The sequence below is a fragment of the Panthera pardus genome, unplaced genomic scaffold, assembly GCF_024362965.1.
Source record: "Panthera pardus isolate Hobbes unplaced genomic scaffold, ASM2436296v1 HiC_scaffold_13, whole genome shotgun sequence".
In the NCBI taxonomy this organism is placed as follows: Eukaryota; Metazoa; Chordata; class Mammalia; order Carnivora; family Felidae; genus Panthera; species Panthera pardus.
Window position 1 is genome coordinate 50,312,373 of NW_026526688.1, and position 26,003 is coordinate 50,338,375.

The 26,003-nt window shown below is 43.2% G+C and overlaps 1 protein-coding gene across 1 annotated transcript in view; it reads right to left on the reverse strand.

Moving 5' to 3' along the window:
- The window catches only part of INTS9 (integrator complex subunit 9), a 102,368-nt gene that overhangs the window by 2,245 nt on the left and 74,120 nt on the right, over nucleotides 1–26,003 (reverse strand). Inside the window, exons 9-16 of the mRNA XM_019440896.2 lie at nucleotides 22,508–22,619; nucleotides 20,066–20,246; nucleotides 16,165–16,225; nucleotides 12,550–12,721; nucleotides 9,406–9,530; nucleotides 6,957–7,124; nucleotides 3,223–3,321; nucleotides 1,818–1,955 (exon numbers count right to left, since the gene is read on the reverse strand). Of these exons, the coding sequence (XP_019296441.1) occupies nucleotides 1,818–1,955; nucleotides 3,223–3,321; nucleotides 6,957–7,124; nucleotides 9,406–9,530; nucleotides 12,550–12,721; nucleotides 16,165–16,225; nucleotides 20,066–20,246; nucleotides 22,508–22,619 (1,056 nt within the window). The remainder of the gene's footprint in view (nucleotides 1–1,817; nucleotides 1,956–3,222; nucleotides 3,322–6,956; nucleotides 7,125–9,405; nucleotides 9,531–12,549; nucleotides 12,722–16,164; nucleotides 16,226–20,065; nucleotides 20,247–22,507; nucleotides 22,620–26,003) is intronic.

Below are 26,003 nucleotides of genomic sequence, written 5' to 3' on the forward strand. Positions count from 1 at the left end.
AGACAAATATCATATGACTTCCCTCATATGAGGACTTTAAGAGACAAAACAGATGAACATAAGGGAAGGGAAACAAAAATAATATAAAAACAGGGAGGGGGAAAAAACAGAAGAGACTCTTAACTATAGAGAACAGAGGGTTGCTGGAGGGGTAATGGGAGGGGGGATGGGCTAAATGGGTAAGGGGTATTAAGGAATCTACTCCTGAAATCATTATTGCACTATATGCTAACCAACTTGGATTTAAATTAAAAAAAACAATTATTAAAAAAAAGAAATGACACTTCCTAGACTTGGCTAAACTGAACATTCTAGAAACTGCCATTTTTGATGCTCCTCCATACAATTCTTCACACTTGTCACATGACCTTCTATAGCAATAGAATTCAAACATAGCTTCATATACTTTAAAAGAAGCCTCCAAACATGCAAGATTATACAAACCACAACAAAATTTCTATAACCTGCTTAAACTTTTGTAAGTTATCTGGGGAACACATCTAAGCTTGGGTTCAGGAGTCCAGGACACTGGGCCGTCCATCACCAGCCTCCATATGCCAATGGTCTCTGATAAAAAAAGCTCCATCCTATCTCAGGAAAATGCATTCCTCAAAGCAAGACACCAGTGACCTTGTGATTTGGCGAATCCCTTTCAAGGAAGGACACAAGGCAGCACAAGAAATACTTCTCTAGCTACCTTAATGTGAGTTATAGAATTTTCTTTCACATCATACATAAAGTTGAGAAAGCAGAAAAGTAGTAGAAATAAGGCTGATATGCCTGAAAGGGACACAGGATAGGCAAAGAAAATGGGCTAGGAAAAGTCTCTACCCTTAGTTCTAGAAAGCTTGTATAGGTTAGGGCAGGTACTGATGTTCCTCTTGCAGGAGAGGAGGCAGAAATGGTGAAAAGGAAGAGTCCAGGTCAGATCCTAAGGGTCAATTCCTTGATGACCCAGGCGAACTAAGTGAAGGTCTTTCTGGGAGAGCGAGTTGTTCCAAGTTTATAAAAAACAAGTCAAGCTCGAGTCCTACCAACAGGGGCTGGAGCACTGCACAAGGTCACAAGGAAGCAGTGATTGACATGTTCACCTGCATCACAGGGGACACTCCCATGTTAATTACTAGTGACCCTACTCTCAGGGGCTAGGAGGGCTGCACAATGTGGCTGCAGTCTTCTTCAGGGAAAATTAAAATTCTAATGGATGGCTGCTGATTTGGGAAAGGACCAGTGTCTTCCAGGTGACTGCTTATTTCTTCCCTCTCCTCCCACCCCGTCTGGGGATTGCTGGTCCTGCTTCTAGAATTCCCAGGGATCCAGCAACACTGGCGCCTCTGCCCTCAGTGCCCCCCAGGCCCAAGCCTCTCTTCTCTTGTGACAAGCCATGTTGGTGCTCTGGCAGCAAGGGGTCTGCTTGAGAAGTGAGGCTCTAAGGGGCAGACTTCCTGGCCGCTCCCACCTTGCCCATCCATCGCATCTAGGTTTTTGAGGAAGGGACTTCCTTGGTTTAGTTCCCACAAGACACAGATGTCATGAGGCGGTCTTCTAGCGCCCTGGTGCCTGATGGGGAGGAAGAGGCTGGCAGAGAAGCAAGTGGGGGACCTACAGTGAAGGAGGGCATGGTCTTCTCTCAACTCTGTGACCCTCCCCTGGTTCTGTTTCCTGCCACGGCCCTGGATCAAGCAGATGCTTCAGAGACAGGAGCCCAGACTGTGGAGACTATGAGAAAGGCAGCAGCACACATTTCTTGAAGCAGGTGAACAGCAGGAAGGGAGGCTCCCGCGCAGCTTTTGCAGGTGCAAACCGAATGCGCTCACCTTCTCCAGGGCCTGCACGAACTGTTCTACCGGGATGGAGCCGCTCAGCAGTGGCTTCAGCACTTTGCAGTCTGGAATGTCATCGCTCGCCCGCTTTCTCTTCTTACCGCCTGTGGGCTGGGTGGGCCTGGGTGGGGGCTAGAGAGGGAACAAAAACACCATCTCAGCAAGAGGTCAGTGCAGGCCACAGCCAGAACCCGTCTGTCCATCCTACCAACACAACCTTTTTCCTGGTGGAGGCCCTGGCGCCCAGCCCGGCGTCACCCCGTGTGAGGTCAGCCAGCTCTTGAGTTCAGAGTCACTGTTAGCTGGGGGCTCCATCTGGAGTTCTTCATAACATAAGCTAATGCCAAAGCATCCACACAGCATCAATATTTTTGGCAAAGAGATCTCCCTTTTATCAAGACTTGTCTCTGATTCAATTCAGTATCTTCTGAATAAAATTTTTAAGATTTTATTTTTTTAAAGTTTATTTATTTAGAGAGAGAGTGTGAGTGGGGGAGAGGGGCAGGGAGGGGGAGAAAGAGAGAATCCCAAGGAGGCTCCAAGCTGCCACCACAGAGTCCAACATGGGGCTCCCTCTCATTGAACCCTGAGATCATGACCTGAGCTGAAATCAAGAGTCGGATGCTCAACTGCCACCCAGGTGTCCCTTCTGAGTAAATTCTTAATAATAACCTGTGCTGGCCACTGCAGGTGTAGCAACAGCAGGTTGGTCACAGCCACTAGCGGTGGGGTCAGACTCATGGGCCGACATGAAGGTCAGAGAAATTGTCTAAAAAGCGGTGATGGTGGAGCTTCGGGAGGGTGAAGTAAAGGCGAAGTGGGAAATACAGCAGGTGAGGGCACAGCATGCGCCTCATGTATTTGAAGTGGCAGCTCCGTGCAGCTCATTCAGGGTGTCAGAGCAGCACAGCCAAGTCCGGAAGGAGTTTTTCTAAGGGGGATGAGGGAGGAGGAGTGCCTGAAGAGCTGCACCGTGAGGCAGTGAACATGCGTGAACGTAGGGCATGGGGGGGGGGGGGGGCGCAGAGGGGACAACCGTGGGTGGCTCCCAAGCCCCACCCACTTCCGCAGGTGTGGGGCTGGCGCCCACCCAGCTCTCCGCACTGCCCGCTGCCTAACAAATGCGCCCGCGGGAGCTGAGTGGGGCCAGCACTTTGGGAGCCGGGAAGGGCACTCAGGCTGATGTGTGGCCTCCACTCTACAAGTAATAGCTGCTCTTCCCTTTTATCTCTCTGAGGCATGTGGCCAGAGAAGTAAGTAGTGAAGAATCTATATGCAGGGCCCTCTTTGTTTCAGATCGAATCCATTACGTAGTGTGCTAACTTCTGCAGTGGGACACTGGGACCACGATCGTGGGCGCTTCCTCGTGGACTCAGGCGCAGCCCACACTCCCCCATACCTGAAGGACGTGCTTGTTATCTTTCGTGTGCAGCACTGCCGAGACCGTTGCCAAGGAAATGCCAGGCTTAATCTCCATGGGCACCAGTGAATCTGCAAGCTGGAAGCACACAGGGGTTTCAGTCGGGCTCGCCTCAATTTGGGGACGAGGTGCAGCAGCTGTGCTGTCCAGTCAGGATCTGGAGGCCACACCGGGCTGGGGCTTAAGTGCCCCCGCCAGCCTGGTGGGAAAGACACGGCATCAAACGCCATAGCGCTGAGCCTTTCATGATCACCTTTATTCATTTCCTTTTCTTTTGAACTTCTGTCTACATCACTGCAGTCTAACATGGCCATAATTTTAAGGAAGAAGGTAAAAACATTTTTAAAATAACGTTAATCAAAAATGTATCGCACACACAAATGTGTACCTCGGTTGTAATAAAGAAAGGAGGTAAGAGAAGCCGGAGAGGCAAAGGGGATAGTGGTGGTGGGTAAACTGGGCTGCGAAGACTTAGAGAACTCGTCCGACCGCAACTTCTTAGACAGTGTTCTGGGTGCCCTTCCCGGCGACAGCCCAACACTCTCCAGCCGTCACCCAGTTGCAAGCCTGTGCCACTGCGTGCTGGGACCCCAGCATGCTGACCCTTCTGCTTCTCCCTTTTGTTAGCTCCACCCCCACCCCAAATGATGAGATGCCCACACTGTGCTAAGGGCCCATCACCTGAACTGCCACAACCTCACATCCATCTTTCAGGTGGCTTCCAGGCGGCTCCGAACACTTTCACAGTATTCTCCAAAACCTCAGAGGGCTTCTCTTTATGCAGAAATACCTACTGAGTGCTGACTTTTCATGCTAGCCTCTGCCTCTGTCCTCATGACCACTAGGTGACTAGTGTCAGGCAGGAAGGACAGGGCAGTAGCATTTGGACTGAGTGAGCTAATTCCTGGAAACGTGACTTCTCCCAAAGGCGGAACATCCAACCTTTACCTGGGGGCCATCTCTTTCCCTACCACCCGAATCTGAGGTGTACCCCATCTCCTGGGCAGCTTTAGAGCTCCCTGACCCCGCCACTGGCAGTGATGTGTGATCTTCTAAGAGGCCGTAGCGCTCAGCTTTAGTTGGCTATTGCTCTTGCTGTTTTATTAGGATTCTGTGACTATAAGAGTTACTTTCCAGTAACAGTATGCATACTCTTTCTGGAAAATTTGGAAAACAGAATACACGTAGACCCCGGTCTGTCCCAGTCTCCTAGATTTAAGAACAAAAGTAAACAAATATGCAAGATGCCACTTAGGTAAATATGAAGATCTATATCACATGGGCAGAGGAAGCAGCTCAGGGTATTTAGAAGAACTGGAAAGCGGAATGTGAAAATTGTTTCACGAAATAAGAAAACATATGTGGCACAAGTGTGAAACGTTCCCCCCGGGGGAGACATGTCTGCTCCGGTCTCCAGACAACACCCGTCCGTGAGCATCCTTTTCCTTCCTACACTGCAGTTACGCCCATCCCAGGGGAGCCTGCCTAGCAGAACTTTAAAGCCAAAGAACTGGCCTGGGAGGTTTGGGGACGGCACTGTGGGAACACAGCAGGTGAGATACTCTCCCTGGGCGGCCCTGTGAGGGAGATCTAAGACTCATCTAGGCTTGAGGGAGGTCTCCACTCAGATACCTCCGTGAGGGAGGGAGCACCCCTCGCCGCCCTCGAATAGACAGTCTTCCGAGAACCCGTCCATGAGGGTTGTCGCATCCGATCTCCCGTCTTGCACTCAGAGGGACAAAGGGGGAGGATTTATGGGAAGCTGCAGAGGACACACTCTCGTTTGGGGGAGGAATAAGCATCCTTTAGTAGCAGCAAAACCTAAAGAGCAGCGCCAGATTTTAACCTCCTCATCTCGCACATGCGTCTCCCAGGCAAAACTCTACATTACGTCCACGGACAAAAATTTATGTAAAAGAATGTTTCTGAAAGCATTACTTATAACATAGAAAAAGCAGAAATAATAAAGCTCACCAATGAAGGAATAGTTATGATAAACTTATGATAGACCATTACACCCCCACTAAGATGTTTACTTGTCGTGACCTACTACTGTTCCATGACCAAGGCAGCATGCCGGGTAGGATTCAACTACACACACACACACACACACACACACACACACACACACACACACAGAACAGACAAGGCAAATACACAAAATTCTGAGCAGTAGTTATCTCTGGTACGGGGACCACGACTGATTATTTTGTCTTTATCCTTTTTTTTATTCTATTTTCCGAATTTTCCAGAAAGAGTATGCATACTTTTATTGGAAAGTAACTCTAATAGTAACAGAATCCTAATAAAACAGCAAGAGAAGGCAGAAGGGCCTTAAAAAGATGGCTGTGCAGAGCACTGCTCTCAGGAAAGTGTGGGACCTGAGCCTCTTTCAGGGGCATCGTGGTCAATGTGACTGTCCTAATAATGTGACAGTTTTAGCCTTTTCACTCTTGCTATCATGAGTGTTCACTGGGATTTTCTCAAGGTTACATGACATAGATTATCCACAACAAAGTGAAAGCAAAAGGAGATAGGACAGTCCACAAGCAGACATTAAAGAGATTTGCAAATGGAAAATAGTGCCCCTGTTCTCATTACCTTTTTTCAGAAACATTTTCTCATAAAAGATATTTTAGTTGTGTTAGCATCGAATGGGTTTATGTCATTATTTTTATAGCTTTTTAAAAATTTTATTTTAGAGAGAACAAGATCACAAGAGGGAGAGGGGCAGAGGAAAAAGGAGAATCAAGTAGGCTCCATGCTCAGCATAGATCCCGACGTGGGGCTCAATCTCAAGACTGTGAGATCATGACCTGAGCCAAAATCGAGAGTTGGATGCTCAACCAACTGAGCCACCCAGGCACCCCCTAAATCATTATTTTTAAAATGAATAAATATTTTTAAAATGTCTTCGTTTTAACATCTAATATAGCAAATATCAATAGATGTAACCCACATAAACAAAAGCTCTCTGAGGTTCTAATTTTTTTAAGTAGGCTCCATGCTGGGCATGAGAGCACGACCTGAGCTGAGATTAAGAGTCAGATGCTTAACTGACTGAGCCACCCAGGCGCCCCTTGGGTTCTAATTTTTAAGAAGTTTTGAGACCAGGAATTTTGAGGACATGTTCAAGCTATCTCAAGAGGCAAAAGGAAGCCAAAAGTAGCTTCCTACAGAGCCTTCCACACTAACATTGCAGGAGCTAGGCCATGTGACTCGGGCTGCCTTGCCCTCAGTTGGTCGCTCATGCACAGTATACCTCAACTGTCTCACGTGTACAATATGCACACAAATAATCACATTTATAATCCTTATATGTTGATTACTCTTATTTCCTCCATCTATCTCTGAATTTGATGAAACTTGACTCACACTCAAATGAGGTCCAGAAAGGATGAGAAAAATCCACCGTGGTCAGGGACGGAGCTGACATCAGTGCCTCTGTTCTGAGAGGCCCTGGCTTCCTGGCTTAAACATGTTAAATGTGAACACAAGCAGCGGTCCTGATGTTAACAGCTGTTACTTCATTGCCTGAAAAATAAGGCGGTTCTGAAGATCCCGCCTCTCTTGCCAGTTCCTTGCCTAAGGGGCTGTGTTCTTTGGTTCATCCGCATTTGACACAAAGCCAAGAAAGCCACCTCTGAGATCATCTTTTTTCAGATACTCAAGTGGAAAACCTGGGTCTGACCATGAGAAAGAGAACAGCTCACCTCTGGCATGATTTCGATCTTCTCGTACCGACGCTTGAAAGGCAAGGCGAGGACCTCGGCCCGCCGATAGGACATTGCGGGCGGCTGGCAGTCGATCATCAGGTCCATGCGGTGGGACTGCGCTGGGGGTGGCTGCGTGTACTGCTCAGGGCAGACCACGTGCAGTGGCTGAGAACCAACAGGACAGGGGCAAGTAAGGGAGGAGGCCCACCTCAGTGTGCCCGCACTCCTGCTCCGCCTCACCACCTCCTGACCCCCCTCCCCTCAAACCCAAACACTGGGCAGCAGGAGAGGGGAGTGCAGTGCGGGGGAAAAAAATAAACATTTCAGAGAAAAGCCCTCAACTGCCAGTCATGTGGACTAGTGGGGGATCCACTGCCTCCGTTTGCATTTGTTTTTATGTTTTCACTGTTTTTAAGTCATTTTGATGGTAACTTCCATAGGTCTATGCCCAACTGGTGCCCAAGCCCCTTGAGGGCAGTCTTCTTGTCACACCTACCATCACTGACCGGTACAGCTGTTGGCCGATTGGCAAGAACTGCTGACTTTGGTGCTAGTCTGGTGTTTTGGGGTGGGGGCTTCTCTGGTATCTGCAGGTGCACTGGTGTTAGACAGTGGGCAGTGCACAGCTCACATACTCCACTGTGTGGGACACACTGAATCAGATCTTTTTGCAAAATATCTCTTTGTTATTCTGAGAGACAAAAATAGTAAACCAGCATTTACTTGGGACAAATACCACCCAAGTGAAAATGGATCCCGGTAGCCCACTGAGTTGTACTGACACTGCTTTTACTTAAGAGCCTGGAGCTCACCTCCAGCTCCTGGAAGGCCTTCCAACAGGAAGCACTGGAACAGCCGACCGGATGCACTAAAAACAGCACTTGTTCCGTTGGGCTGATCCTTTTCTTCCTCCTGACGGAAGGTTAGGTTAGGATCTCCTAACTCTTCTCGAAGCCATCCGAGTGCACAGTCGCAGCCTGAGGACCCGTCCCCGCTTCCCTCTCCTACAGTGGGGACCAGGTGGCCTCTGGCTCCCACAGTCATATACCGCCAGGGGCTCCATGAGCACATCGCTGCCGTGTGGACCACAGGGGGAACTTAGTCATGAAAACAACAGGCTCTTAACTGCTTCTGCCAGCGTGCTGATGAGTACACGGTGGGTATCGAATTGCCAAATCAGCCCAAACTTATCCACTACTCTCAATCATGTCTAGAGAAAGCCCATATTCTTTCCTTGTAGGGCCAGCAAGCTAGTGATGGCCATAATCCATTATTTCTGCATTCCTGAGGTTCTTCAGCTTTTCATTTCTTGTTACCCTTCCTTAGAGCTCTGGGTAAGTGCCTCCCATCCTGAGGTCATAGGTTCTGTGAGGAGGAAAGCAAACTTCTGACCTAGGCCAAGAAAAATGAAGGGAGCTAATCGTACCTTGCTAAATTACTAGGTGAAACGACAGAAGACGTGCCAGGGCGCCCTGGTGCTCCTTTAAGCCCCTGAGGCAATGGGGAATGAGAAGTTTTCCTCTTGCCTCTCTCCCTCGCCAACTGCAAGCAGCCTCCCCCAACCCCACTATCAAACTTCTGCCAAGAGGTTGCTGACCCGGTGCAGTGATTTTTACTCCCCGCCCCCGCCCCCCCCTACATTCTCCTGTGTAGATGGTCTTCCTTAACCCACCGCTTTACCCAACTACTTCTTCCCTTGCCCTACGGCAGAAGATGCAAAAGGAAAAAACAAACAGAAGCCACAAAAAATAAATCAAAACAAACCCCTAACAAAAAGCAAAATAACAGGGGCGCCTGGGTGGCTCGGTCGGTTAAGCGGCCGACTTCAGCTCGGGTCATGATCTAACGGTCCGTGAGTTCAAGCCCCGCGTCGGGCACTGTGCCGACAGCTCAGAGCCTGGAGCCTGTTTCAGATTCTGTGTCTCCCTCTCTCTGACCCTCCCCCATTCATGCTCTGTCTCTCTCTGTCTCAAAAATAAATAAATGTTAAAAAAAAAAAAAACAATTAAAAAAAAAAAAAAAGCAAAATAACAGTGTCCATGGTACTAACCCACATCTGCAACGAGGAACCAGTACAGGTTTCAGTGAAACTGCCTTTCGGCTTGAGGAGTCTGTTTCTAGGGCTATTTTGGTGGGGAGACGGGGCGATTTGCTTTTGACTGGACACAGACGGTCCTCATCAAAAATAACAGGCTAATGCTTTCCTTCCCTTCCACCTTTGATTTCTTTAGAACAGAAACTGCTTCCAGGTCTTAAAGCCTCCTACCTGGGGCGGGGCGGGGGGTGGGGGGAGGGGGGCGGTGACCGGCACACGTGCCAGCATGCTGCGGACTCAGGACTCCCTGAGACTCGAGGAAGGGAAGAAGCGCAGCCAGACAGCCCGCCCTGCCGCAAACTCCCTGCTGTATCAGGGCCATGGGGAGACACCAGCACTTCCCTTCCTTACCTGTACTTCTTTGAGCAGCTTTGACACTTGGATGAAGTTCAGTCGCGTATCGATGGGGCAGTAAATGCATTTCATGGCCAAGGGCTGGTAGGGAGCCAGTGCTTCCAGGTAGGAGAAATCAGGTTCTAATGGGAGCACAAAAAGGAAAATTTAAAATGCAAGCAACAGAGTTGCTACCAAGTGAGGAGGCGGCTGGTGTGGTCAAGGCCAGGCAGGATCCGTACCGAAGTGCAGAGGCTGGCGGGAGCTGGATTCCTGATCACTGCAGAGGGTCACTTACTCACAGGTAAGGACGGGGAGAGGCCAGGATGAACCTCTCCCCGGGTGGGTGTGGGCTCAAGATTTTCAACACAGAGAGACGGAGGAGATAAATGAGGGGATACATAAGTAAATGGGGGAGAAGGGAAAACTCTTTGTTGCAACAGAATGCCAAATAAATGTAAACAATGAAAGTAAAAAAAAATTTATCATTTGGCAAGCATCACAGGAATAGTTTCTTCGGACCAGGATCATCAATAGATGCAAAAAAAATTAGATAAAAATTTGAGGAAGACAAGGATACATAGTCTCAAAGTGTCCCCCCACCCAAGATACTTATTAAATGTAAAAACTGACTTCACAGTGGGGAAACCTGGCACAGGCCTCTCGAATCAAGTGCTCGAAGTTAACAAGCAGGTATGAGACAAATGACATACCACTGACTTGACAGGGCAGACATGAGAAAAGGACCCTGGCCTCATGTCAACAGATGCTTTTGCTGCAACTGTCATGCTCCTCTCGGCAAAGCATGGCGTGCGCAGTGACTGGGAACCACGCTTGCCATGACGGCCCATTTGTTAAACCCAGAACTACTCACTGTGGCCTGTGTGGCAGAGATTACATTTCTGGTGTGAAATATAATACTTAGACTCACAACAGCCTGTGCCCCCATGAGGACATCACTTCTTACAGCCCTCTGGCTTACATTTACCCATCCCATTAACTCTCCCAGTGCATTAAGGATGACTGATGGAACTTCCAGATTTTTATTAAAAAAAAAAAAAATTTTTTAATGTTTATTCGAGAAAGCAAGCAAGCGAGTATGAGCAGGGGAGGAGCAGAGAGTGGGGGGGAGACACAGAATCTGAAGCAGGCTCCAGGCTCTGAGCTGTTAGCACAGAGCCTGATGTGGGGCTTAAACTCAAGAACTGCAAGATCATGAACTGAGCAGAAGTCAGACACTTAACTGAATGAACCACCCAGGCACCCTGGAACTTCCCGATTTTTCAATTACTTCCCCTTGGTGGCTCCTGTTTCTCTAAGAAGAACCCCCCAAATATGAGGCAAGGACAGCTACCTAGGAGAAAACTGACTCCCTTTTTACGTGTACTATGTGAGCTACAACTTTCCCACAGCTGTAATACAATCCAAAAAAGTGGTCCAAAACTCATCTCTGACGTGACCAGACATCATACATGACATAGCTGCTCTGAAAGTCCCTCAAAATGGGTTTAGATTTAAATTCATTACCAGGGTTGTTATGGACAATCAAACAATCCTTGATTTCTTCTTAGCTGGCTAAAGGAAAAATTATACTACAGCAAACACTTCTTACTGTGCCTATAAAAATACTGTACCCACTGTCATATCAGAGTCAGTAACCCCTCAAAAAGAATGAAAGACCACCTTTACTACAATGTTCTCCAGAATACCTCTTGCTTAGCAAAAGTTGGCCATGGTGAGGTTCTGGGTATTGTGGGTCAATGTCTTGTGACCTGACTTCCTCTGCCTTTGGCCAAAAGGGGGCCTAGGAAAAAGAGAAGAAGCCCCTGAAGCTGCTTTTCTGAGCTCTCCTGGCACTTTCTACCAGGTCTTGGAGTTATAGCTGGAGCCGGCCTGTCAGTCATGGCCAGGCCATGTTGTTCTCCTATTGGACATCAACAATTTCACAGAACCCTAACACCAGACATAGCCATTTGGTGACCACAATGGATCAAGACAAAAACAAGAACCCCTCCATAATCATGCCTGAACACACAACCACAACACTGTTCTCGAACCACAAAAGGAGCAAACATTACCCTATCCTGGCTCCATTCTTCTTGCCTTCTAGATAAGAACTATTAAGATATTCAATCATTTAACCACTCCTGCTTCCTAACAGCGGCCAATCCAGAGCAATGTCCCACATATGTGAACCTACCTCAAAATCACCCAACACAAGTCCAAATCCATAAGTTCTTTCCAACATGTTCTGAGATGCCTCCCACTTCCCCATGTGTTCTTCTCAGCTGCAATGAATCAATAAAGCCAACTTTGTTTGACCGGTGGTGTGATGGAGGCCTCTGGCACTCCTCACAAACAGGCTGAGCACAGGAAAGGGCCCCAGTGTCCCTGATCTTGAAGATTTGGGCACAGTTAGACTCTATTCCATCATTCAAGTCTTAAAAGCAATGAGAAAGAAATCAACTGATAACTTTCTCAACAACTTTTATGTGCCAGGCACTGCATGAAGTGCCTTCTGATAACATTTCAGTAAACACACAGAGTCGCCCAAGGAAGGAGCCATCAACAATCCCATTTTATGATGAAGAAAGTGAGGCTCAGGGAGGTGAGGTAACTTGGCTTAGATTATAGTACACTGAACCAGATTCAGATCAAGGTTTTTCACTCAACTGCCCGTAAGATTTCCAAATCCCGAGGCTGTCTGAAGACCTAAAGTTGCTAAAATAATATAGTGATTAAGTAAAACCCCTGCTTGGGTTCATTAAAGGATTTGTTTTACTCTGAGGGTTTTGTCTCCAGAAAAAACAGTGTAAGCCAGAGCAAACTATAACCAAAGGAGAAAAACCCAACTCAAGAAATAATTCCTAAAGGGTAACACAAGAGTGGTTACTAGGATTACTGCCATTCTTGAAACAGCTTACAAAATCCTATCAAAAGCAGTTCAGTAGAAATCTGCCTCACGGAAAAATCTCCGAAAAATGGGTATGAAAGCTTTGTCCAGTACAGTTTCCTAACAGTCCATCTTGCTTTACTCTTTCCCTTGTGGTTTACGTCAGATGAGTGTTCATATTTATGCCTTACTGAAAATTTTGTCCTGGTCGGTGCACTGGGTGAAAGTCCCAGTGGAAAGGGCAGGGTTTTATTTGTTTGTTTACTTACCTGTGAATATGACGGTGTTGAGACTAGATTTCCCCCAGAGCTCCATGAAATGGACCACGTCCCCAAATCGGAGGGAGGGGTGCCCAGTGAACACCACACATGGTTGCCGGAAATCACTGCTGAAGTCTCCGTGGAGGCTCGGGTAGTGCTTCAGCTTGTTGGTCTGAATGAGCTACAATATGTACAGGGAAGCACACAAAGAGATGTTAGCCTGTCCAGGTGGAGGGAAGGACTGCACAGCATGGGAGCATGAGCAGAAGGAAGAATACAAATGAATCTGATTAGAATTTGTGGGAGATTGTGTTTTTTGTTGTTGTTATGTACAATGTGACTTTCTGAACAGATACAACCTTCTGGTACGTATTAACATATTATTCAGGCTGTTAAAGGCCTGATGCAGTCTAACCCTTCCTTTAGAGCTTCCTGACACTCGGGAGTCCCGGCCCTAGAAGTTCCCAGGATCAGTTATTATTTGAAGTACAAGTAATTTTCCCAAACATGTGACTCACCAAGTTCTGTCAACAATAAACACTTCACACAAGAAAAACTGTTTACCTGCACAGGACCATCTCTTGAGATGTAAGTTACTGCAGCAACTTACCAAAGACAAAGGCCAAATTGGCTTTCAGAAATTTGGGAGTGTGATGTCCTCCCAGAGATGTCCTACGCAGAGAGCTGTAGTAAGAAGTGGGCCATGTACAGCCTCAGACTCGTCTCAAAAGTGTACGTTTTGAATCAAATGATCTCCCTTCCAGAGCAATACCTGGCAATTCTCTCCCAACGTCATAACCGACTCAAGGCAACACCATATAGTTACAGCCACAGATGGCATCTTGTGACATGGCTCAGCAGCTCTTCCTGCTGCCCTGGCCCTGCCTCCACCTCCCTACTCTAGCACCAAAAGGTAAGATGACAAACACCCAGACTTCAGAGACCTTAAATGCCAGCTAGATCAAAGGGAATACTGCCCTGAGATATTGTCTAATAGATAAAGAAATAGTCTGTGACATAAGTTAATCCTGAACCAACCAATAATGCATAAGAGGGGAGCCCAAATCCAACAGAAGTCATCCAAATAGTGAAGTGTGGCCGGAATGGGACAACCCCCAAATGGAAGCTAAACTCTCTTCACTATAAAGATTTAATTTTTAATTCAGAGAGATTGCTTTTACTGGTAACACTGCAACACTACTCTAGAGATCTTAGCCAGGCATCCCTGGTTTGGATGGGATATGTTGTAGTAAAGATGGGACAAATGCTGAATTCCCACCTCCCTTCCAAGTTATATACAAACAAAAGGGACATTCTTTTTATAACTGATCTGCCCCCAAATCATTACTTGTCCCATTGAAATGGGTGAGCGCTGTCTAAAAGACTAAGCCTACTGTATCCATTGCCGTCAAGGAGACGAATGGGATTCTAAGAATAGCAGTGGGTCTTTGCACACAACTTAAATCACTTTTTAGGCATTACCTACAGTTCCTGAAGTTCTACTGATCAATGCATAGCAACTAAGAGAAATTCATCTCTTTTCTTTTGCCCACCGGAGCTACCTTTCTAGCTGACTTACTACATTTGACCATTCATTACCTCGGTACTTATTTAAGGTCCAACTGTATAGGCAATGAAGCTGTAGGGTAGGAATTCTGTAAAAAAAAATTTTTTTTTTTTTTTAATTATCAGTACTAAGGCTAGAATATTTTCTCTTTGGCACTGGTCACAATACTGAGTCAACTCCATCATATCCTAAAGTAGGCAAGTGCGTTTCAGGAACCCTGATCATGCAACTATGGTCTTTTCATATTCCTAACTAAATGGGACAAAAGTAATCTGTGACAATATGTGGGTAAAAACGTAGAGTAACACTCTTAGAAAACAAAAAAAGGCTAATTTTTGTTGGGGGGAGAAAAAACCAGCCTTCAGTGGTAAAGTCCACCATAAAGTATGCTTTGCCACGCTTAATTTTCAGACATCACTGCATTTCTAGCCTGAAGTTCACTGTGGTAATGACAAAGCTTGGAAAAACTTTGGCTGCTGTAACGGAATGTGTGGACTGAAACATGACTTTGTCAGAACCTTCCGCATGAAATTCTGGCTCATAAAGGTCCTTTGGAGTAGCAATAAGCAGGGGTGGCAGGAGTTGTCAAATTTAAAATAGCGGGACATTTGTTGCTATTTACGCTGAATCAAACAGTTAACTGTAAAACAAATAAACCAACTAAATCCTATACAAGCACATCCACACAGACATCTGTGGATGGATGAAGTCTGTACAAACTGAAAAGTCCATGTTCCCAACTGCACACTAAGGAGCAGTGTGACCAGCTTCTTAGAGGTTCCCCTTTGTCCTTTTCCACTTACTACTGCCTCCAACCCCACCCTCCAGGATAACTGCAATCCTGGCTTCCGATACCACAGAATTGTTTTGTGTGTTCTTGAACTTTCATATAAAGAAAATCACACTGTCTACTTATATCTCACTTATTTCACTTGCATGATGTTTATGAGATTTGTTTACATAACTTCGTATAATTGGAATTCATTCATTCTCACTGATGTAAGTAAGGTATTCCATTGTACAGAATATACCACAAAATCCGCTTGACTATTAACGGCATTTAGGTATATTTCAGCACTATTACCAAGAATGCTCTGAAGATTTTTGTCTGTGTCTTTTGGTGACATACCCATGTATTTCTGTTTGGTATATAATTCAGGAACAAATTGCTGAAGCATTTCAGCTTTAGCAGATACTGCCAGTTTCCTAAAGTGGCTTATACCAATTTAAACATCCTTTTTAAAAATGTAACAAAAAATTGGGAGTAACTCTTTTGTTGGATAGTAAGAGAATGGTTAAGTACATTATAATATGTTCATATGATATGCTATGGAATACTAGGCAGCAATAATAATAATAGGAGGCACACAGAAAAATATCCATGATACACTGTTTGGTGAAAAATGTAATGAAAACAAAACTGGCTATGTTATGTTGTTACGTTATATATATTGTATTTGTTTCAAGTGTCCAATAATATATATATTGTGGAAAAAAAATCACCACAGTAAGCCTAGTTACCATCCATCATCATAGATAGTTACAAAAGATTTTTTTTTGGAGAACTCTTAATATCTGCTCTCTTAGCAACTTTTAAACATGCAATACAGTATGGTTAACTACAGTCACTATGATGTACTTACATCCCATGAATTATTTTAGAAGAAGTTTGTACTTTGACCCTCTATTTTTTAAAAACTTAAATGTTATTATTTTCATCATTAAAACTTCACATCTATGATCAACATAACTAACTGGAAAGAAGACTTTGACTATAAATGAATCTGTTGTTATGCAAAGAAATTAGTAGCAGGGGTCAGATAACACTCAGTGAACAGAACAGAGGTAGGTTATGAACTGCAGACACGTACTGGCAATAGAATGTGTTAATGAGAAGAGAAAGTAACATATTTTGAGTTAGAGTACTTCGCGGTCATCTCACATGGGAAACAAGGGACTATATGAGTTTACCTAAGGATTTCTATAATCTAGTGACATGTTATCATCCATTTATCTACAGTTTTTTCTTGCTTTGACCCAATAATGCCATTTCTTACCTCTGCATGAGGAAAAGGTGGTTCTGGGAGATACACCTTAGTCTGTTTGTTGTGACAAAGCCTTTTAAAGAGGAAAAACGGATGAGCCTGTTAGGGTAGGGCATACAGGATCATTTGTTGCCACCTAGTGGTAGCAGCAAAAACACTAGTAAAGCGTATTCAAAATTTTCCTGTTAACCAATCTCACTGTGATTGAAAGCCAGGATCTACGTACGGAGTATTCAGAACAAGACCCTTGTGAGCATTTTTTAACCATTAAAATTCCTGAGTACATTTTTTCCTTGAAAAATAAGCTTGTTATTTTGGAATAATTTTAGATTTATAGAAAAGTTGCAGAGACAGTACTGACTTCCCTTAGGCCCTTTACCCAGGGCCCCCTTAATGTTAACATCTTACATAACCATGATACATTTGTTGAACTGTGAAATTAACATTAGTGCATTACAACTAACTAAATTCCAGACTTTATTTGGATTTCACCAGTTTTTCCACTAATGTCTTTTTTTTTTTTTTCGCTCCAGGATCCAATTTGAAATATCATATTGCATTAGTAGTGATCACTTTTGAGGAGAAAGTGACAGGCTTTCTTCAGAGACCCAACTTTCTGTTTTGCACATGCACTAAGCAACACTGGTCACTGAAACTGGAGAGTAACGTGGTATCTCAACTGGGAGACTCTATAAATGTTTTAGGTAGTCTATATTTCTTTCCTAGACAGAGCGGACATTTAAAAATGGAGATGTCTGAATAAAGCAATTGTGGCCAAAGTTAACAACTGATAACTCAAAAGACAGGTGTTCTGTAGGTTTGGCGTTATGTAGTAATAACGCATGTTTGTTCACGACTACTTGTAAGAATTCTACTAAAACAGTATTAAAGTATTTCAACAGTTCTACCAGATACTCTTTTTTGGGGAGTAGTTCAGGACTCCAGGGTTTGGGTTTTATATGAACTTCATGAATACAACTTATTAATTTTTCCTACACTTAAAATTTCCTTTAATCTTGATTTAAAAAACATTACTTTATATCCTTTTTGGAGGAAGATGTAAATAGGGAAGGAAGATATTTTTGGAGGGTTACCTTATAATATCTAAATTACATATATTTATATACATAGAATTATACATAATATCTAATCAGGAAGACAAAACTTTTTAAAGTCAGGAAGAGAGACAAATAGAAGATCTTCATTTAAGGTTTCTTAGATTGTTGCAAAGGATACTATGTTGCATTAGTTAGTATCAATATATAAAAAAACTAAAGTATTTCTGACAAAAAAAAAACCAAGACAAAACAAAACAAAACAATAACTTAAATGCATTGTGGTATCCTTGACTGGATCCTGGAATAGAAAACTGACATTAGTGGGAAAACTGGTACAATCTGAAAAAGATTGTAGTTCAGCTAATAATGTGTGCTAATGTTCATTTCTTGGTTTTGATACATGTGTATGGCCGTGTAAGATGTGGCCATTAGGGAAAACTAAGTAGAAGGTATATAGTTCTTTCTGTACTACCTCTACAACTTTTCTGTAAATTCAAAATTATTCCAAAGTAACGACTTTATTATTTAAAAAACAAATCAAAGTTAAAATCCAAAGTGCCAAGAAGGGGAAAAAAATATCTGCAGATGTATAACAAAGAGTAGAGTTCAAATAAATTGGTAAGAAAAGTATAACATCTCTAATCAGTAAAAAAGGGATAATTTACAGAAGACAATGGGCAAGAGGAACAATTTACAGAAGACAAAAATCTTTCTGGAAAGCAACTGAGATTTGTATAATCAACATTAAAACATATTTATACTCTTTGTTCCTGTAATTCCACTGTTAGTAATTTACCTAAAGCAAAAGATGCAGTCGTATATACATACAGCGATATTAATTGAAGATTTATTACTAAAAGGAAAAAACTGGGCAAAGCCTGTTCGTCCAACAATAAGACAACAGTTAAATAAATAATACAGTATACAAATGATGTAATAATGTATTCATGTAAAAACTATGTCCTCAAAGTTTTATTTTAATCCTCTAATCTCACATTAAAAATGTGAGATTAGCAGGGGGCACCTGAGTGGCTCAGTTGGTTGGGTGTCTGACTTCAGCTCAGGTCATGATCTTGGGCAGTCTGTGAGTTCGAGCCGCGCGTCGGGCTCTGTGCTGACAGCTCAGAGCCTGGAGCCTGCTTCAGATTCTGTGTCTCCCTCTCTCTCTGCCCCTCCTCCACTTGCACTCTGTCTCTCTTTCAAAAATAAACATTAAAAAAAGAAAATTAAAATATTTAAAAGCAGGATCCAAAATTAAATAATTGGTATGATCCCCATATAGAAAGAAGAAATCCATCCAAATGCCAACAGTGATATTACTTCTGGATAGTGGGTTTACAGGTTCAGTTTTTCCTGTTTTCTGTAACTTGTATTGTTTTCTATAGTAAGTGTGTATTACACATATATTAGAAACGAACAAATATAAACACCCAGAAACAAAAACAACCTACTCTAATTAGAGTGGTCCTGACTTCTAGCCCGTAAGATATTATTTTGACAAGAACAGCACACAGTGGGGACGGAGTGGCTTTGAGGAGCACACCATCCCCCAGGCCTCGCAGGGCTGGCTGGAGTTTTTTATTAAGGATCTGGATGAAGAAATTCAGAACATGCTAATTGTGCAAGTGATCCTTAGGCTGTACTACTAGTTATTCAAGATTAACTTCCTATGCTGGGGGAGAAATGACCCAATGCAAAGGATAAAATTCAACAGGTACCAATAAAGTGACGGCCCTACGGACAAACATGACTAACATGCACACAGGATGGAGAAGTTTGTCTGAATGGAGATAGAGAAAAAAAGTCCTTGACTACAACTTTTAAAAGGGGAGGAAAAAATGCCCTTTAAGAAGGTGGAGTGGGGAGACAGCATATAGAACATGTTAGGACAGAATGATATACAAATCCCTTCTTAATTAGAAACTTGGTAGAACACTGTGTCCATTACACTACCATACAATCAAAATGGATTACACACCCTATGCAAGTGTCATGCCCCCGTCTAAAAACACCACTCTAAGGCACTTGAAGGTCGACTGTAAAAGTTCTGTATTTCCCTCATCCCTCCCTTTTTTGGGCCAGGTGAGTTAGATTCAAACATGCATCTAAATAATCCTAAAAAGGTTCACTAACTTCATACTGTTCAATAATTTACCCATCTCAGCTGGATCAAACAATTTCCTACTGTAATAAAACTTAGTTTTATCAAATATCATGCTATTGAAATGAAAAAGAACCTAGCTTTTCTTATCATCAGATTTGGTATTAGAAATTCCAGACAACATGAACTTGGGCTTTTTTTGAGCCTCTAGAATGTCACTTCACTTTGTAACAGGCAGAGGGTAGCATGGGAGAAGATAAATGTATAATATTTTGTCACTGAATTTGAAAGTGCTAAGTTAACCCTTTGCCTTTCATCCTTCCTTCCTTGACAACTATTCCTCCAAACTCTAGCAAAGTAACAGATTTGGCTTTCATTAATACAATTTTCACATCACAGACATGGAAAGACAACAAAATCAAAGTCTCATAGTAATGTGAGAAAAAAAAAACCCTTTATATTTTTATTTTTGACAGAGAGAGAGAGTGCGTATGTGTGGAATGAGAGTGTGTGGACATGCACGTGAGTGAGCAGGGTGTGGGGCGGGGTGGAGAGAGAGAGAGAGAGACAGTCTTAAGCGCAGAGCCAATGCGGGGCTCAACCGTGAGATCACGACCTGAGCCGAAATCAAGAGTTGGACGCTTAACCAACTGAGCCACCCAGCCGCCCCTATACTTTTTTCATTAAAAAAACTTTTTCCATTTTATTCTTACTGCTTGAATGTACTGAATTGTGGAGAAGAATGCAGACATACCACTCAGCAAAAATCTGGGAAAACTCAAGTGAACTGTTGGCCACGGGGGAGATGAAGTAGAAAGGGATGTTGGAGAGGCCGGCGGAGTCAATGTACTGATACAGGCATTCCAGGAGGTCATAGATCACTCCAGAAGGGTAACAGGGCACCAACACGTTTCCTCCATTCCGGACTGTCAGTGCTAGAAAAGTTGAAGTCAGAGAGAAAACAGTGGTGTCAGAAGAACAGTTTTATAAAGGTAGAAAGAAACTTTAAAAATAATATTTGGATTTCTTTCATTTCCTACTTCTGTTCATACAATTCATTTCTCAGGTACAATGATCTGCTTCTTTTGAAGAATAGCACAAGAGTGGGAGAATCCAGAGGCTAACAATCAGTTGGGTTTTTAATGGACGTCTCAGTCCCTGGGAACAAGGTGTGCAGTTAAGGGTTTGGGCTTTAAAGGTTACCAATGGCAGCCGAACTTCAGGACAGACCCTCCAAGCTCCTTCTCTTTTTAGCTCCTGCTCAAAACTTTGCTGGATTTGTCTCTGTTCAGTCTCTGACCACTGCTGTATGACATATAAGGAAATAGGCCAAGTTTTTCCATTTGACTCATTTTAGTGGCATTTTCTTTCATTAATGTGTTATTTGTAAGAAAAGCCTCTACACTTTAAATACTTAAAAACAAGTTATCAAAAAGGACTTGCAACTTAATGAGTATAATTATATTAGAAGTTATAACTGGCTACAAAAGAAAAAAAATATCAAAGCCCTCTTAAGTTTCTCTTTTGTTTAGTTTCCAAAACAAACTGAAACGCAGAGCTTTCGGGTGTAGATCTTGAAGCCTCTGGTGTCTTGTATCCTCCTCTGTTCCCAACCCTGACATATGGGTTCTCCCAGACGCTGTACTTGGAGTACTGGTTGACTTGCTATTACTAGAGTATGGTACCGAGGGGAGAGACAGTGGTCAGGGCTCAAGAGGCCTGGATCTACTCCTGCATTCATCACATGCTATAGGACCCCATGTAAGCCACTGAAACCTGGCTGGGCCTGTTTCCTGATTGGTTATGAGAAGAGTGGACTAGATTAGTGGTCTTCAAGCTTTCGTAAGTGTGAAAATTGCCAGGGAACATGTTGAAAATGCAACTTTGCTGCTGGGTCTCTCCTGTCCCCAGAGAATCTGACTTACTAGGTCTGTGGATGGGCCCTCAAATTTGCATCTTTAAGAAGTGGCCTCACTGATCATGAGGCAAGTGGTTAGTGGACTTAAGAAACAGTAGATTAGATGCAAGGTTCCTTTCAGATCTAAAGTGTTTTGAGTCTGTGATTCTAGACAATAAGCAAACAAAACATACAAATCAGGGGTGCTATTTAAGACTAGTCCAATAATTTTTTTCAAGGAAGAATAAACTGTGTGAAAGGGGTGAAAGGTCTGAGCTCATTAACTCCTCTTTGGCAACTGTTATGGACTGAACATCTGTATCCCCCTAAAGTTCATATATTGAAGCCCTAACTCCCAATGTGATGGTACTGGGTCAGGGGTGCTTTGGGAGGTAACTGGGTTTAGATGAGGCCATGAGGGTACAGCCTCCATGATGGGATTTTTGCCCTCATAAGAAGAAGACGACACGAGAGCTGCTTCTTTCGGCCAAGGGAGGACACACTTGCGGGTGTCTGCAAGCCAGGAAGAGAGCCCTCTTCCACTGGTCAGACCCTGACCACACTGACAATCTGATCTCAGACTTCCCTGCCTCCAGAACTGTGAGAAATGTTTGTTCTTTAAGCCACTCAGTCTGTGGCATTTTGTTACAGCAGCCCATGTTAAGACAGTAAGCAACCTATACTTTTCTAAAAGAAAGGCAGGATTTCTAGATTTTACTGACAATTATATCCAAAGAAACATACGTTTCTTCCGGGTAGCAAGTCTCTTCTCCAAATTTAGTCTTCTCTCAAAGAAAAAAACAACACTGACCAAATATTGGTGGAAAAATGTATCTGCTAAGTATATTGCTATTGTGAATGCAAAGTATTAAGTCTTTTCTGTGCTATTACTTACAAGCAAAGATGTGATTGTTCCCTTTTTTGACAACTGCTATCCTGTATGCACCCCCGTCTTGCCCCCAAATCCCACCACAGAGCAAACAAATAAGAATTTTCAACATAAATCAAGTGGGAGAATGTTGAGTATCTGTTGCATAAACGTGCTAAACATTTGAATTTACCCTTACAACCATTCTTACATTCTTCAGATTTATGTTGCTTAAGAATTGCTTTTGCTGACAACAGCAAGCTTTGAAGGATGGGCAGGAAGGGTAGAGTAGGCGGGGCAGGGGAAACCTTGAACCGGGGTATCAGAGGGGGTGAACGTGAAGAGAAGGAACACAAAATGCTACAGAAGCAAGAACTGAAAAGTAAATTTAGCACATTTCATCCTGTTCATGGCCTGAGCTGGACACATACCCAAGTTGCTGCAGAACTCTCCCACCATGCCATCCGGGTTGGCGGTGGGGATCTGGGTGAGGCCTGTCAGAACGAGAACGTCGCTGTTTTTGAGAGAAGCCTGGTCCATGGGCTGAAAAACCAGAGAGAACTATGCTCAGTACTTCAAAAGGAAATGGGAAGTGCAAGTAGTGAAGGAAAAAGAGAATAGTCATTGCTCTGTGTTTGGCTCATCACTGTCCTGTTCCCTTACTTCCTCTAATGAAGTCTGTCAGTGAACAGTTAAGTAGCTGCCCATTGGGGATAGGGACAGATGAGAGGAGGCATGAGGGAACTTTACAGCCATGATAAAAGAGTTCTATGCCGGGGCACCTGGCTGGCTCAGTCAGTTAAGAGTCCGACTTCAGCCCAGGTCATAATCTCATGCTTCGTGGGTTCAAGCCCCACGTCGGGCTCTGTGCTGAGAGCTCTGAGCCTGGAGCCTGCTTCAAATTCTGTATCTCTCTCTCTCTGTCTCTTCCTTGCTTGCACTCTGTCTCTCTGTCTCCCAAGAATAAAGAAATATTTAAAAAAAAAAAAAAAAAAAAAAAGTTCTATGCCTCGGCTGGTGTGGTAATCACGTGATGTGAAAATTCATAGAGCTGTATGCTTAAGATCTCTGGGTTTCACTATACATAAAATTGTACCTCAATGAAAAAAAAAAGAGCTTATGATCTCAAATTTGTAGAGCGCTTTGCTCTTTTGAAAATGTCATGTCACACATGTCGCTGGTGGGTTTCCAACATGAGTGTGTATTAGAATCACCTGGACGGTTTACTCAACTGTGGGTTGCTGGGCACTGAACCCAGAGTTTCTGATTCAGGTCTGAGGTGGGCCTAAGAATTTGCATTTCTAATGAGCTACCAAGAGATGCTCCTGGTGCCGGTCTGGGTCACGCCTTGAGAACCATTGTGCTGTATAATCTGATTCTCAAGACAGCTCTGCAAAATGAAAACAAGTGTAAAGACTTGAAATAAATACATGAAGTTTATATTATGAAAACATGCAACCTGGGACTCAACTAGTCAAGGCAATTTTCCCTAAGTCTCAGTGGCAGAGAAGCCAGGAAGAATACTGAATTAGGATCCAGAAACAACGAGCTTCCTTCCCATTCTCTTACTGGTCACGGACCTCAGGTAAGGCTCTGAGCCGGGTTTCTCATAACATGGGCATATTTGTGACCCATAAGCCTTCATTGATTTCTGAGAGTCTTATGAGCTAATATACATGATCTTCTTGTAAACTATGAAGTCTCAACAGTGCACTATTATGTGATCCTCAGGATGTTGAATTTTTATTTTACCTTGCACAGTCTGAATTTAATTTTGATGGTTTTCAGAGCATCTAAATAAATAAGGAAGTAAGTAAGTAAGTAAGTAAGTAAGTTAAGTAAGTAAGTAAGTAAGTAAGTAACTGCCTTTTCCAAAGAAACCGGGATTCAAACTGAAAACAAAAATGAGGGCCCAGGGATTGAGATGCTAGGTCTCATTTCGTAGCATGTCTTTTCCTTAGTGTCGTTCCACATACTCAATGGAACACACGAAGATAAAAGTCAGAAACCCAGTTTAGTAAGAAGCTTCATCCCTCCTTTCTCTGTTCAACCCGTATTTTCCAACAAAGAAAATTCCAAACAGTAGCAAGCAAAGACCCACCACCTGCAATGTTATCTCTGAGTATATGTACCTTTTGATGTATATTCCTTTAGCATTTTATATAAACATGAATATATGGCTTCATTATTTTTTTTTAAATAACATGACTGCAGTTATATAAGCTGCTTTCTAACCCGAGAAACATTTCTTTAACACAGATAAGTATAGTCGTGACAGCTATATCTAATAGATTCTGATTCCTATTTGCACTTCTCTGATAAAATACATATGCATTGTTTCCAGAGAAGAAGAAATACAATGGTTTATAGTAGCAGATGTGCAATGAGCCTAGAAATGTTCACTGTGTGCATGCATCAAACAGAAGGACCCGGAATGCGGACAAAAGGGATCAAACTTTGTTAGACAGCATATTTAGCTTAAAATGACAATTTTATAAGAACCTTATTAGAACAAACCAATAATGATTCACAGGGCTGATGGGGGAATTCAGATGGTCTAGGAACCCTCGAAATAGCATACACAATTCTGTGTGCGCACCTATGTACATTTTCCCAGAGGTGACTGGGCTGTCATATGGGGCCATAACCCCCAAAAGGTTAAGAACTACCAATCTGAATGAAAGCATCTAATGGAGATCAAACTGTGGCCCTGAAAACATTATCTCTGTACCTCAGTCATCGATGCTGCCGTCCTTTGAAAATTAAATGTCCACACAAAAAAAAAAAACACAACAAAACAAAGGCAGTACTGTAATACAAATACCACCAAGTTGGAAGTTATGAGATACTTCATGATCAGATCAGACAAGATGTTTGTGATTTTAGGAGACATACTTGGGAGACATTTCTTGTAGATTACTAGGGCTACTGTAAAGAGTTAGCCCTTAACACCTTGTAGTGACATCCTCTGAACCAAGCTGACACTGCCAACATCTCCATTTCATCACCAAAGAGCAAATGTACATATTACAGGTGTCTATGGCAACTCACTGAGTGCTTCAAGTGGGAACATTTTATTCAAACACACACTTTGTATGTTCCAAAACGACTACAATAAATACAAATTAGTGTTCTAATCAGAAATATAAGGAAATAAAAATATTTTAAAAGAAAACAAAAATTCCACTGTGAGATTCCCAACAAGATAGAGAATGAACACAGGCCGCTGGCTCCCTTCTAGAATCTAAGCTGAGAGAAAGCATAGAAATAAGGGCACCTGACAGTTTTGAGAAACTAAACAACCACGATGAATTCCTGGGAAACCATGGGTGTAGGAATAGGGACAAGATGGCAAGCAAGAGCCAAAGAGGGCTTGCACTGCAGGAAGAATAGAGGGTGGCAAGGAACTCCTTGTCCTTTTCTCTCTCTTCCATACTGCCTATGTCCTGCTCCACCATACTGTGAAGCAGAACATAGCAGAATAGTGGGATGAATGTTCATAAAAGGTACAGGCAGACCTATCAGCCGTTCCTTGTTTCCTCACACTACCAGGCTAAGTGGTAACACATCAGGAAGACAAATCCTGGGAAAAAAGCAGTGTCTAGAGCAGAGGTACAAGAGGATGTCCCTGAAAGCCAAGTAGTAAGAGCTCACAGGGAAATAAAACAAGACCACTGAGGAAAACAACATCTACTAAATACAATAAGCTAAAAACCTACGCCACGTGGAGAATTAATAAACCAAATCGAACAGCAGAATATGCATTAAAAAAGTCCACACACAAAATAAGCAAAAGAAAAACAAGTATAAAGAGAAACATTTCAAAATATTATGTATAAAAATACAGTGACTGAAATAAAGAATCCAACACAAAGGCTGAAGGGCAGTATGGATAGAGCTAAAGAATGAATTCTTGAGCTGGAAGAT